The sequence below is a fragment of the Stomoxys calcitrans genome, chromosome 4 (assembly GCF_963082655.1).
Source record: "Stomoxys calcitrans chromosome 4, idStoCalc2.1, whole genome shotgun sequence".
Taxonomy (NCBI): Eukaryota; Metazoa; Arthropoda; class Insecta; order Diptera; family Muscidae; genus Stomoxys; species Stomoxys calcitrans.
In genome coordinates this window covers 14,037,467-14,051,672 of record NC_081555.1, presented here as the reverse complement: position 1 = coordinate 14,051,672, position 14,206 = coordinate 14,037,467, and the positions used below count along the sequence as shown (strand labels likewise).

Sequence of the window (14,206 nt, the reverse complement as noted above, 5' to 3'; positions counted from 1 at the left end):
GCTATATCTAAATATAGTCCGATCTGAACCATATTTAGGTCAGATGTCAGGAGGCTTAAAGTTACCCACCGTTTTAAATTTTAGCAAAATCGGTTAAAAAATAAAGCTTTTATGGGCTTTAGACCATTTATCGGGAGATCGGTCTGTATGGCAGCTATATCTAAATATAGTCCAATCTGAACCATATTTGGGACTGATGTCGGGAGACCTAAAACTACGCACTGTCTCAAATTTCAGTGAAATCGGGTAATAAATAAGGCTTTTATGGGCTTCAGACCCTGTATCGGCAGATCGGTCTATGTGGCAGCTATATCCCAATTTGGACCGATCTAATCCATATTTAGATCAGATGTCGAGAGGCTAAAAATAACTTCCTGTTTCAAACTTTAGCGAAATCGGTTAAAAAATAAAGCTTTTATGGGCTTTAGACCCTTTAACGGCAGATCGGTCTATATAGCAGCTATATCTAAATATAGTCCGAACTGTACCATATTTGGGTCGGATGTTGGGAGGCTTAACACTGCCCACAATTGCAAATTTCAGCAAAATCGGGTAATAAATAAAGATTTTATTGGCTTCAGATCCCTTATCGGGAGATCGGTCTATATGACGGCTATATCTATATATAGTCCGATCTAAACAATATTTACGTCAGATGTCGGTAGGCTTAAAATGACCTGCTGTTGGAAATTTCAGCGAAATCGGGTAATAAATAAAGCTTTTATGGTCCTTAGACCCTTTATCGGGAGATCGGACTGTATGACAGCTATATCTAAATATAGTCCGATCTGAACCATATTTAGGTTGGATGTTGGGAGGCTTAACACTGCCCACTATTCCAAATTTCAGCGAAATCGGTTAAAAAATAAAGCTTTTATGGGCTTTAGACCCTTTAACGGCAGATCGGTCTATATGGCAGCTATATCTAAATATAGTCCGATCTAGGTCAGTTGTCGGGAATCCTTAAACGACTCACTGTTTCAAGTTTCAGCAAAATCGGTTTAAAAATAAAGCTTTTATGGGCATTAGACCATTTATCGGAAAATCGGTCTATATAGCAGCTATATCCAAATATGGTCCGATTTGGCCCGTTCAAGAACTTCAACAGCGTGCATCAAAAAGACGTATCTGTGCCAAATTTCAGCTTAATATCTCAATTTTTAAAGGCTCTAGAGTGATTACAACAGACGGACGGACAGACGGATAGACGGACAGACACACGGACATCGTTAAGTCGTCTTAGAATTTTACGACGATCCGAAATATATATACTTTGAAGGGTCGAAAATTGATATTTCGATGTGTAGCAAACGGAATGACTAAATGAACATACCCCCTATCCTACGGTGGTGAGTATAAAAATAACCAAATTCTGTCTCGCTTACGAGTTTCTTTGGGATTATCCATATTCAGCCTGGCTGAATAAGATTTTTCTTGGGAAAATTGCAATTCAGCCTGGCTGAATAAGATTTTCCTTGGGAAAATTGCAATTCAGCCTGGCTGAATAAGATTTTCCTTGGGAAAACTGCAATTCAGCCTGGCTGAATAAGATTTTCCTTGGGAAAATTGCAATACAGCCTGGCTGAATAAGATTTTCCTTGGGAAATTGCAATTCAGCCTGGCTGAATAGGGTTTTCCTAGGGAAAATTGCAATTCAGCCTGGCTGAATAAGATTTTCCTTGGGAAAATTGCAATTCAGCCTGGCTGATTAAGATTTTCCTTGGGAAAATTGCAATTCAGCCTGGCTGAATAAGATTTTCGTTGGGAAAATTGCAATTCAGCCTGGCTGAATAAGATTTTCCTTGGCAAAATTGCTGAATAAGATTTTTCTTGGGAGAATTGCATTTCAGCCTGGCTGAATAAAACTTTCCATAATCAAATCCGGCTGATAACTTTTTGTTTTACCTTACCGGTCTGATTACTTAACCCCTATAACTTCCTGTCTATCAACCATATCATCAAATGGCCTTACTCCACATTTAAATACAATGCAAAATGTATACCAGGAAAATGTAACACTTAACACCTCAGCTCTCATTTAAGGCGACAGATGTCAAGCAAGCTGCTTGTTGATTTTTTAAAATATTCCTTACCTAAGATAAATGTCATACAACATGCAATCCTCCAAGAGTACTTACTTTATTAATTAGCCACATTTTTATGCGAATTTACTTCACATTGTTTTATAATGTGATCAAACAGCGTCTTTGAAGTTTATAAATAAAATAAACATCAAACACAAGAAAAAAAAATGTACTCCGATGGCAATTTTAACCAATGTGGTTGACAAGTTTTACCAGTTTTTCCCTGACATCAAATTTGCAAGATTGCCAGTCGTGGCAGCCGCGTGCCATATGAGTTAAAGAATCTGATATCCAAGTGTACCAACTCCCAATCATATGATGTTGCAAAGGCGCTTCTGCTGCTATTCCAAATGGCTGGCTCTCCGAATGTATGTCTGAGAGTTGAGGAGGAAAATTTCTGGTTTTTACTAGAGTTTATAATGAACCAGCGAGCATTTAATAAATACCTACATAATAACCCGATCGTTGATGTTTGACAAAAAAGAAAATTCAATTGAATTTGCAAAGCACCCAAGGATACCCTACATATGAAAAAGCTGATGTTGAAGAAAAGATAACCAAAATTTTACTTCCATAAACAAATTTGGAAAAATTATTTTTTGGCTGGGGGGGAGGGATGGTACGGGGACCACTCCCATGGGGGAGTGGAGGAATGGTACGTGGACTATGAATTCCGGGATTTTAACTTCTCAAGGATATGGGGAATGGGAGACACAGAGCCTGTATTCTTGCAAAGGGTAGTCTAAATGTCTTTCTTCTTCCCTCGTTAAGCGCTGAAGATTTAGTAGTAGCCAGCCTTGAAGTAAACAAGTCTCATTACTAGCTGGCTTCGCCATATTTCGCACACGATTCAGAGAAGCCGCCTTCAAACCTTAAGTCGCTGGTTGAAGCTGCTTCTGTAGGGAAGAAAAGCCTCATTGAAGGAAGTGATGCTAATGCAGATATGGGGAAGTTCGGATGTCAACGATAGGGGTGAGCTGCTATCTGATGATAAACCGACCTTTATTGCCAGGAACAGGCAGGAGGTACTAGATATTACCTTTGTATCGCAAGATATAAGTGGAAGCATATGCGACTTGGTAGTGTTGGATGACCACAGATTCCCTAATCATCGTTAGTTTTAGCCTTGGAGAAAATACTGAAGTAGTGAAGTCCCTCGGCTAAACAGAACAAAGGCAAAAAATGCAAATTTTGCCCATAAACATTCCACTAAGGAACACGGGCAAACTTCTCTCATATCAATGAGTGCAGTCCGATTCAAGTTTTTTTAAGCTCAATGATAAGGGGCCTCCTTTTATAGCCGAGTCCGAACGGGGTGCCACAGTGCGACACCTCTTTGGAGAGAAGTTTTACATGGCATAGTACCTCACAAATGTTGCCAGCATTAGGAGGGGAAAACCACCGCTGAAAATTTTTTCAGATGGTCTCGCCAGGATTCGAACCCAGGCATTCAGCGTCATAGGCGGACATGCTAACCTCTGAGCTACGGTGGCCTCCACTATCCCTTCTAAAAAACAAAAGGAAGTGGAAACTGCGGGAGATATAGACATAATGGTCAATCGGATCACGAAGGGCTTGAATGACTCTAGCGACATGTAAGCTAAGTTTTCAGGGCCAGGAAACGAATGATCGATGGTCACAAAGAGGGGGCTGTGAGCATTCCAAAAGTATGTGACCTCATCCAGACTTGAAGAGGTCTACTGCTTTACTGTCATTGGCTAGAACAGATGTCTCAGTCATTGTGTTCGTCATGAAAGGTTACTGGCTAATCGGAAAACATGCTGACAGGCTGAAGGTTGCCAGCAACGACTTTTGCAGAAGCTGTGAGGACATCGAAGAAGAAGAGACTGTAGACCACCTTCTGTGTGCGTGTCCCGCACTAGCAGTCAGAAGGAGTTCCACTTTAGGTTCTCATTTCATTGAGAATCTGTCTGATTTAGCGAATGTGAACATTCGCAAGTTACTGGGCTGTTTTAAAGCGATCTGGATGGTTCAACGATAGGAACTATTGGGTTGCCCAAAAAGTAATTGCGGATTTTTCATATAGTATTTTTCACAGCTTGTGACTCTGTAATTGCATTCTTTCTTCTGTCAGTTATCAGCTGTTACTTTTAGCTTGCTTTAGAAAAAAAGTGTAAAAAAAGTATATTTGATTAAAGTTCATCATAAGTTTTATCCGCAATTACTTTTTGGGCAACCCAATAGAAGGCATCTTCCTTTTTCTGTTCCTGTGGTATCACAATGGACGAAAACGTCTAAGTGAGTCTGATGGCAGATTGCCACTTAAACCTAACCTAAACTAGCTGGACCGGGGACGCTCCGCTGCGCCTTCTTTTACTTTATATGGAACAAAATTATTCTTTGAATTTTTCTTTTCGACAAATAAAAGAGCTTTTAGTGAAATACCAGGAGCAGTGCCCCAAATACATGGTCCTAAATTAAGACCCCCAGAAAATTGGTCCGGATAGTGAGTATCAATTTTGTGCTTTATTCCCCAATACCTTTCATTTGAGTTCCACATTGACATGGTCGGTTAATATGCCAGATTTAGGGGGTGTTTTGGGGAGTGGGGTGGTCCCCCAAACACTTAACCCTGAAAATATATCAGCATCGTGCAATATTCTCATATATCTAAATATCATTTATTTGAACCCCATATTGCCATTGGCCTCAAAATTTTATATCAAATTCGTTTTCCAATCTCAAATACCTTTCATTTAAACCCCTAATTGCAAAAGTCAGCAAATAGGCGCGGTTTGGGGTATGGGCTCTAAAAACTATCAATATCGTGCTTTATTTTCTTGGTGAGCAAATACGTCCTATTTGGGGGTTGTTATGGTGGTGGGAAGTCCCCTAGACATTTGGTCCCGAATTTTTATATCAGATACATGGTCTTTTATTTCTAAGGAGGAAAAACTCCACCTATACTTGAACGCAAGTTTTAATATCATATTCGTAATCTAGACCCAAATACCTTTCATTTGAGTCCCATATAGCCATGGCCGGCTTATATGCCCAATTGGCTGTATTTGGGGGTGGGGGGACCTCCAATTACTTGAACCTAATTTTTTATGCTATATTTGTAATCTACTGCCGAATACCTTTTATTTGAGTCCCATATTGTCTTGATCGGTGCACTTTTATTTTTGGGATAAGGGGGAGGGTCTGCCCCCCTTACGATATCAAAAAATTAGATAGCCTACGTTTCCCTCCAGACCTATCACTTTCTGATTTAGCTATGTGCGTCTGTCTGTCCGTCTATCTGTTCGTCTGTCTATGTTAATATGTGTACAATGTACAGGTCGCACTTTTCATCCGATCGTCTTAAAATTTGGTATAGGCATGTTTTTCGGCCTAGAGACAAAGCCTAATGAAAGTGGAAAAAATCGCTTCGGATTTGGATATAGCTCCCATATATATGTTTGCCGATTTGCACTAATAATGAAATAATGATATTGTAATTTGTTAACCGATTCTCTCTTCTCGGAAGGATTTTCTTTTGACTATCGACTTTACTGGTGAATTTCATGGAAATCAGTTCAAATTAAGATATAGCGGCCATATATTGGGTTGCTTAAAAAGTAATTGCGGATTTTTTAAAAGAAAGTAAATGCATTTTTAATACAAACTTAGAATGAACTTTAATCAAATATACTTAAAAGTAACAGCTGATAACTGACAGAAGAAAGAATGCAATTACAGAGTCACAAGCTGTGAAAAAATTTGTCAACGCCGACTATATGAAAAATCCGCAATTACTTTTTGGGCAACCCTATGTATATTGCCCGATTGTCACTCCAAGAGCCATGGCAAGCGCATTTATTGACCAATCGTGCCAAAATTTGGCACAACGCTGCCCTTGACGACTTCCACAATATCTGAGAAATTTGGTTTAAATCGGTTCAGATTTAGATATAGCTCCCATATATATGTTTGTACGATTTTAAGAAATGCTGCTATAAAGTGCTCATGTAATACCCGATTCTCTCAAAATTTAGCAGGAAGGACTTTGCCTTGACTCTCGACATTATAATTGAATTTCAAAGAAATCGGTTCAGATTTAGATATAGCTCCCATGTATATATATATATATATATATATATATATATATATATATATATATATATATATATATATATGTATATATTCCCCGATTTTCATTCCTAGAGCCACTGCACGCGCATTTATTCACCAATCTTCTTCACAATAACATGCCGATCTTCATCATCACGGAAGAAGTACGGCCCAATGACGCCGCCGGCCCACAAACCGCACTAATGTACGTGTGGATCACAGTCTGACCAATAACGCATATTTTGCTTATTGACGAAGCCATTCATCCAGAAATGAACCTAATCGTTGAAGATTACACACACATCCATCATGATATGGCAAACCTTACTGAAGAGAAATTTCAAAAGAGTGGCAAAAAATATGGCTTCTTTTGCTGTCCCTATCGGTCTACTTTTGTAGTGTCCCTGTGGCCAATTAAAATTTTTTTGGGATACCTCTTTCATAAGTCGAGCTAGAATTATTCTAAGACAGCTGTCTTCTTGGCAATTTTTATACCCTCCACCATAGGATGGGGGTATACTAATTTCGTCATTCTGTTTGTAACACCTCGAAATATGCATCTGAGACCCCATATAGTATATATATTCCTGATCGTCATGTCATTTCAAGTCGATCTAGCCGATCAGTTCATAATCTGGTATAGCTGACATATAAACCGATCATGGGTTTTGACTTCTTGAGACTCTAGAGGGCGCAATTCTCGTCCGATTTAGCTGAAATTTTGCATGAGGTGTTTTGTTATGACTTGCAATAAGTGTGTTAAGTATGGTCTAAATCGCTACATAACCTGATATAGCTGCCATATAAACCGATCTGGTATCTTGTCATTTTAAGCCGATCTAGCCGTGTCCGTCCGTCTGTCTGTCGACAGCAAGCTAACTTTCGAAGGAGTAAAGCTAGCCGCTTGAAATTTTGCACAAATACTTCTTATTAGTATAGGTCGGTTGGAATTGAAAATGAACCAAATCGGTCCATGTTTTGCAATAGCTGCCCAAAAAACCGATCTGGGGTCTTGACTTCTTGAGCCTTTAGAGGGTGCAATTCTCATCCGATTTGACTGAAATTTTGCGCGTGGTGTTTTGGTATCACTCCCAACAACTGTGCTAAGTATGGTTCAAATCGGTTCATAATCTGGTATAGCTGTCATATAAACCGATCTGGAGTCTTGACTTCTTGAGCCTCTAGAGGGCGCAATTCTCGTCCGATTTAGCTGAAATTTTACATGAGGTGTTTTGATATGACTTGCAATAACTGTGCCAAGTATGACGCAAATCGGTACATTACCTGATATAGCTGCCATATAAACCGATCTGGTATCTTGTCATTTTAGGCCGATCTAGCCGTGTCCGTCCGTCTGTCTGTCGAAAGCAAGCTAACTTTCGAAGGAGTAAAGCTAGCCGCTTGAAATTTTGCACAAATACTTCTTATTAGTATAGGTCGGTTGGGATTGAAAATGAACCAAATCGGTCCATGTTTGGATAGAGCTGCCTTATAAACCGATCTGGGGTCTTGACTTCTTGAGCCTCTAGAGGGTGCAATTCTCATCCGATTTGACTGAAATTTTGCGCGTGGTGTTTTGGTATCACTTCCAACAACTGTGCTAAGTATGGTCCAAATAGGTTTATAATCGGGTATAGCTGTTATATAAACCGATCATGAAATTTGACTGAAATTTTGCGCGTGGTGTTTTGGTATCACTTCCAACAACTGTGTTAAGTATGGTTCAAATCGGTTCATAGTCTGGTATAGCTGTCATATAAACCGATCATGGGTCTTGACTTCTTGAGCCTCTAGAGGGCGCAATTCTTGTCCGATTTGGCTGAAATTTTGCATGAGGTGTTTTGTTATGACTTGCAATAACTGTGCTATGTATGGCGCAAATCGGTACATAGTCTGGTATAGCTGTCATATAAACCGATCATGGGTCTTGACTTATTGAGCCTCTAGAGGGCGCAATTCTCATACGATTTGGCAGAAATTTTTTACAATGGCTTTTCTCATGACCTTTAACATACGTGTCCAATATGGTCTGAATCGATCTATAGCTTGATACTGATCCTATATAAACCGATCTCACGATTTGGCTTCTTGAGCCTCTACAAGGCGCAATTCTTATCGGAATGAACTGAAATGGAACACAATGACTTCTGCAATGTTCAGCATTCATTTATGGTCCGAATCGGACTTTAACTTGATATAACTCCAATAGCATAACAGTTCTTATTCAATATTCTCTGTTTGAATAAAAAAAAGATACCGCGCCTAGAACTCGACAAATGAGATCCATGGTGGAGGGTATATAAGATTCGGTCCGACCGAACTTCGCAAGCTCTTACTTGTTTTAACTCCTTAGTCGATTATGAGTTAATCTCTTTTAAATCCGATTATTGCTCATTTTTTCTAAACCATATGCACTAAAATCTCAGAGGATGGGATCTCCCTGGATTCTAGCTTTACTTCAGTCTATGCATTCTAAATATTTCACTTTCTCTTTTTAAGCCCCTTGATATGTTCCTGCTTTCCCCCTTGTGTTGTTCAAACCTTTCTCTTAACTCATTGCAAAGCCTGCCCCATGTAGGGGTCATATAAAGTGAATGAATAAAAAACCAATGCAATTCCCAATCGATTACATTGAAACAGGTGTACAAAACCACAACGAAAATCAGTTTACATTCATAACTCTAACACTAAAGATGCAGAAACAGTGGATAAATTGCATTACAATCCTGACGACAGTGCTGTTGGCCCTGCTATTGTTGCCCGCAGTCAAGGGAGGAGTCAATGCAGCACCTCAGGGCCGAGAATTGTATGCCAAGGTGGAAGAGGGAGAAATCACAGAGGAAATTAAACCACCAACCAAACAAGCAAATGAGGAAAAGAAGCATTTGGTGAAGAAAAAGGAGATAATAAAAGTCACCATTACCAAGACAAAGGAGGAGCAAGAAGAGGGCCATAATGGTGATATACAAGACAAAATACTGGAAGTAGAAATTACCGAACCTTCTGAAACCACCAGAAAATGCTCGGAGATTGAAAGCAACTGCGATCCTTTGGTCTTGGCATCACCTCAAGGAAAAAATCATAAATTAAGGGCAAGACAAACAGCTGATGACACCGATACCTCACCTATTGAGGGTAAGTTTCAGATTTTTTTTTTTTGCTAGCCCATGAAGTTTTTGGTTAATCACAACCGTTTTTATTTAAAGATTTGGTAGGCACTCTTCTAAGGCAACGCGATGATTTTATAGCAGCATCTGGCATGGCTGAATCACCACGCCCCGTGGAAGTTGTGAGAGCGAATATGAATAGTGGCTTGTAATGGTTTCAAGTGATATAAACAAAATGGGAGGTGAAGAAACTCAAAAGAAATGTTTACCATAGATAAGAATAGAACAAACAGAACAAAAATATACAGCAAGATGTTACTTACAAAGAAAATTTTTTTATTCAAAGTGATATAATAATCTCAAGTAAACAAATTCCAGTTGCAAGGCAAAGTGGATTAAGTGTGGGAATTTTTTTTCCAAACAAATTTTAAAAACAGACCCCATTTTTCCATAGAAAGTGATTTATTGGGTTGCCCAAAAAGTAATTGCGGATTAAAAAAAAAAAAGTAAATGCCAATACATGATGACAAATAATATTTGTATCTCCCTAAAACAATAGAAATAATTAGTGTTGGAGTTTCAATCTTGTGACACTGGCAGTATTGTCAGCAATCAAAAAAAGTTTCCTGTACTTTTTTTTTTTAATTTTTGTTTTAATCTGCTGTTTAAGCACGTTGCTACGATTTTAAAACGACTGTTGATTTAAGGAGAACAAGTTATAATTTATTCCAATTATTATCGCAATTTTATTGAGCAAAACAATGAAATTTTTTTAGCGATATTTTGTTAGTGAGGTTGTTAACTTTTTAAAACAATTGCAACTCCACAGTTGGAAAGTATACTAAATTACCCAGCCATTAACAAATGTGTGATTTATGATTCAGAATACTTGTTTGTCATGGGAAATAATTTTGGAATATATGTGGTCATGTGGCAGGTAATAGGAGGTAAGCTATATGATGGTGCAAAATAGTCATAGTCCGTTTTGGACCATTAATGAATTGAATGCTGAACATTGTGGAAGGCATGGTGTAATATTTCAGTTCATTGGGATAAGAATTGCGCCTTGTAGGGGCTCAAGAAGCAAAATCGAGAGATCGGTTTATATGGGAGCTGTATCAAGCTATAGATCGATTCAGACCATATTGGGCACGAAAGTCATGAGAAACGACGTTTTAGACATTTCTGCCAAATCGGATAAGAATTTTTCCGTCTAGAGGCTCAAGAAGTCAAAATCCCAGATCGGTTTATATGGCAGCTATATCAGGTTATAGACCGATTTAGACCATACTTAGCACAGTTATTGGAAATCATAACAAAACACCTCATGCAAAATTTCAGCCTAATCGGATAAGAATTGCGCCCTCCGGCGGCTCAAGAAGTCAAAATCCCAGATCGGTTTATATGGCAGCTATACCTGGTTATAAACCGATTTGAATCATGCTTAGCACAATTGTTGAAAATAATACCAAAACACCTCATGCAAAATTTCAGCCAAATCGGATGAGAATTGCGCCCTCCAGCGGCTCAAGAAGTCAAGACCCCAGATCGGTTTATATGGCAGCTATGCCAGGTTATAAACCGATTTGAATCATGCTTAGCACAATTGTTGAAAATAATACCAAAACACCTCATGCAAAATTTCAGCCAAATCGGATAAGAATTGCGCCCTCCAGCGGCTCAAGAAGTCAAGATCCCAGATCGGTTTATATGGCAGCTATACCAGGTTATAAACCGATTTGAATCATGCTTAGCACAGTTGTTGAATATAATACCAAAACACCTCATGCAAAATTTCAGTCAAATCAGGTGAGAATTGCGCCGTCCAGCGGCTCAAGAAGTCAAGATCCCAGATCGGTTTATATGGCAGCTATACCCGGTTATAAACCGATTTGAATCATACTTAGCACAATTGCTAGAAGTAATACCAAAACACCTCATGCAAAATTTCAGCCTAATCGGATAAGAATTGCGCCCTCCAGCGGCTCAAGAAGTCAAAATCCCAGATCGGTTTATATGACAGCTATACCAGGTTATAAACCGATTTGAATCATACTTGGCACAGTTGTTGAAAATAATACCAAAACACCTCATGCAAAATTTCAGCAAAACCGGATGAAAATTGCGCCCTCCAGCGGCTCAAGAAGTCAAGATCCCAGATCGGTTTATATGGCAGCTATACCAGGTTATAAACCGATTTGAATAATACTTAGCACAGTTGTTGAATATAATACCAAAACACCACGAGCAAAATTACAGCCCAATCGGATAAGAATTGCGCCCTCCAGCGGGTCAAGAAGTCAAGATCCCAGCTCGGTTTATATGGCAGCTATATCAGGTTATGCATCGATTTGGACCATACTTAGCACAGTTGTTGGAAGTGATACCAAAACACCTCATGCAAAATTTCAGCCAAATTGGATAAGAATTGCGCCCTCCAGTGGCTCAAGAAGTCAAGAACCCAGATCGGTTTATATGGCAGCTATACCAGGCTATAAACCGATTTGAATCATGCTATGTACAGTTATTGGAAGTCATAACAAAACACCTCATGCAAAATTTCAGCCAAATCGGATGAGAATTGCGCCCTCTAGCGGCTCAAGAAGTCATGACCCCAGATCGGTTTATATGGCAGCTATATCAGGTTATGCATCGATTTGGACCATACTTAGCACAATTGTTGGAAGTAATACCAAAACACCTCGTGCAAAATTACAGCCCAATCGGATAAGAATTGTGCCCCCTAAAAGCTGAAGAAGTCAAGACCCCAGATCGGTTTATATGGCAGCTATATCAGGTTATGCATCGATTTGGACCATACTTAGCACAGTCGTTGGAAGTGATACCAAAACACCACATGCAAAATTTCAGTCAAATCAGGTGAGAATTGCGCCCTCTAGAGGCTCAAGAAATCAAGACCCCAGATCGGTTTATATGGCAGCTCAATCAAAACATTTCCATATCTGACAAGGTCAAATACTTAGGTGTGATCTTGAACAGGAAACTGAATTGGGAGTGTCACATTCAGGAGCGTACTGAGAAGGCTCACAGATGTTGGGTACTTTGTAGAAGGGCCGTAGGCTCGAAATGGGGCCTGAATCCGAGTATAGTCCACTGGCTCTACAGAAGCGTGATTAGATCAATACCTACTTACGCCTCAGTAGTTTGGTGGACTGCTTTGGAGAAAAAGTGCAACAAAAGTGAACCATAGAACAGGTTCAGAGAACATGTGGTCTTGGCATAGGCGGTGCGATGAGGACCAAGCCCTCTAGGGCACTGGAGACTATTCTAGATATCCGACCCATTGACATACAGATTAAGTGTGAGGCAGCCACTGCGGCTATGAGACTTAAGGCGATGGGAGAATGGATTGAGGATGGGAGCAGCTCATGACATCGCGGTGTAATCGAGGCGACGATAGGAAACCTGGAAGGAAGTGGAGAGGTTTCCGATCGGATACCTGAGATGAACCTTGAAGTCGAGTGCGAGGCACTGTTGCCATCGGCACAGTCTTGGATTGACGGAACCCTAGTATCGTCATCTGGAAGATCATGTTAAACGGATGGATCAAATCTAGAGAACAGAGTAGGCCTGGGGGTTTACATTGAGAACCCAGGGACTGAGATCTGTTTTAGACTGCCTGACCATAATACGGTGCTGCAGGCGGAGATCCAAGCGATCACGGAAAGCATGGAGTGGTGTGGTGCTAACGTGATGATGTCAATTGTGAACATCTTTACGGACAGTAAAATTGCCATAAGGGCAATAACAACCAGGACGGTAAGGTCACGAACAGTCTTGCAGTGTAAGAAGGATATTAAGGATATATTGAGTTGCCCAAAAAGTAATTGCGGATTTTTTAAAAGAAAGTAAATGCGTTTTTAATAAAACTTAGAATGAACTTTAATCAAAAATACTTTTTTTACACTTTTTTTCTAAAGCAAGCTAAAAGTAACAGCTGATAACTGACAGAAGAAAGAATGCAATTACAGGTCATAAGCTGTGAAAAAATTTGTCAACGCCGACTATATGAAAAATCCGCAATTACTTTTTGGGCAACCCAATAGAATTTATGTGGACAGTATGGCGACCCTCAAGGCCTTGGGCTTGAGGATGGTGAGGTCGAGATGCGCTGCGGATTGTTTGGAGTCCCTGAATAGGGACGCTGACATGGGTTGCTGGGCATGAGGGAATTCCGCAGAAGAGGTTCTTCAGCGCCGGGCGGACCGGTCATCGATCTTGCCTACGTGCCATTTGTCGAGCTACTGAACACAGTAAAGGGGATGGCCAGGGTGGCGTCGTTGGCGAGGTGGTACTCGATGGATGGTTGCCGAAATGCAAAAGCGCTATGGCCAGTCATCGACCAGAGGAGGACAAGGGAATTACTGGCGTTCGATAAGAGCTCGATGAGTACCTTGACAGGGGTCATAACCGGACTGACATGGGTTCCTGAGCATGAGGGGATTCCAGGGAATGAGAGGGCGGACGAGTGCGGCAGGAGGGGTTCATCTGCTCCGGGCGGACCGGTCATCGATCTTGCCTACGTGCCATTTGTCGAGCTACTGAACACAGTAGAGGGGATGGCCAGGGCGGCATCGGTGGCGAGGTGGGACTCGATGGATGGTTGCCGAAATGCAAAAGCCCTATGGCCAGTCATCGACCAGAGGAGGACAAGGGAATTGCTGGCGTTCGATAAGAGCTCGATGAGTACCTCGACAGGGGTCATAACCGGACTGACATGGGTTCCTGAGCATGAGGGGATTCCAGGGAATGAGAGGGCGGACGAGTGCGGCAAGAGGGGTTCATCTGCTCCGGGCGGACCGGTCATCGATCTTGCCTACGTGCCTTTTGTCGAGCTATTGAACACAGTAGAGAGGATGGCCAGGGCGGCGGGCGGTGGCGAGGTGGGACGCAATGGATGGTTGCCGAAATGCAAAGGCA

The 14,206-nt window shown here is 40.7% G+C and overlaps 2 protein-coding genes across 3 annotated transcripts in view; one reads left to right on the top strand and one right to left on the bottom strand.

Moving 5' to 3' along the window:
- LOC106085769 (flotillin-2) overlaps window positions 1-14,206 on the bottom strand; it is a 163,582-nt gene that overhangs the window by 137,476 nt on the left and 11,900 nt on the right. The window lies entirely within an intron of this gene.
- On the top strand, window positions 8,831-9,665 carry LOC106085771 (uncharacterized). The gene is made up of 2 exons (XM_013250179.2): window positions 8,831-9,293; window positions 9,365-9,665. Exons 1-2 carry the CDS (start codon window positions 8,852-8,854, stop codon window positions 9,475-9,477), a joined length of 555 nt encoding a protein of 184 aa, XP_013105633.2. The 5' UTR covers window positions 8,831-8,851; the 3' UTR covers window positions 9,478-9,665.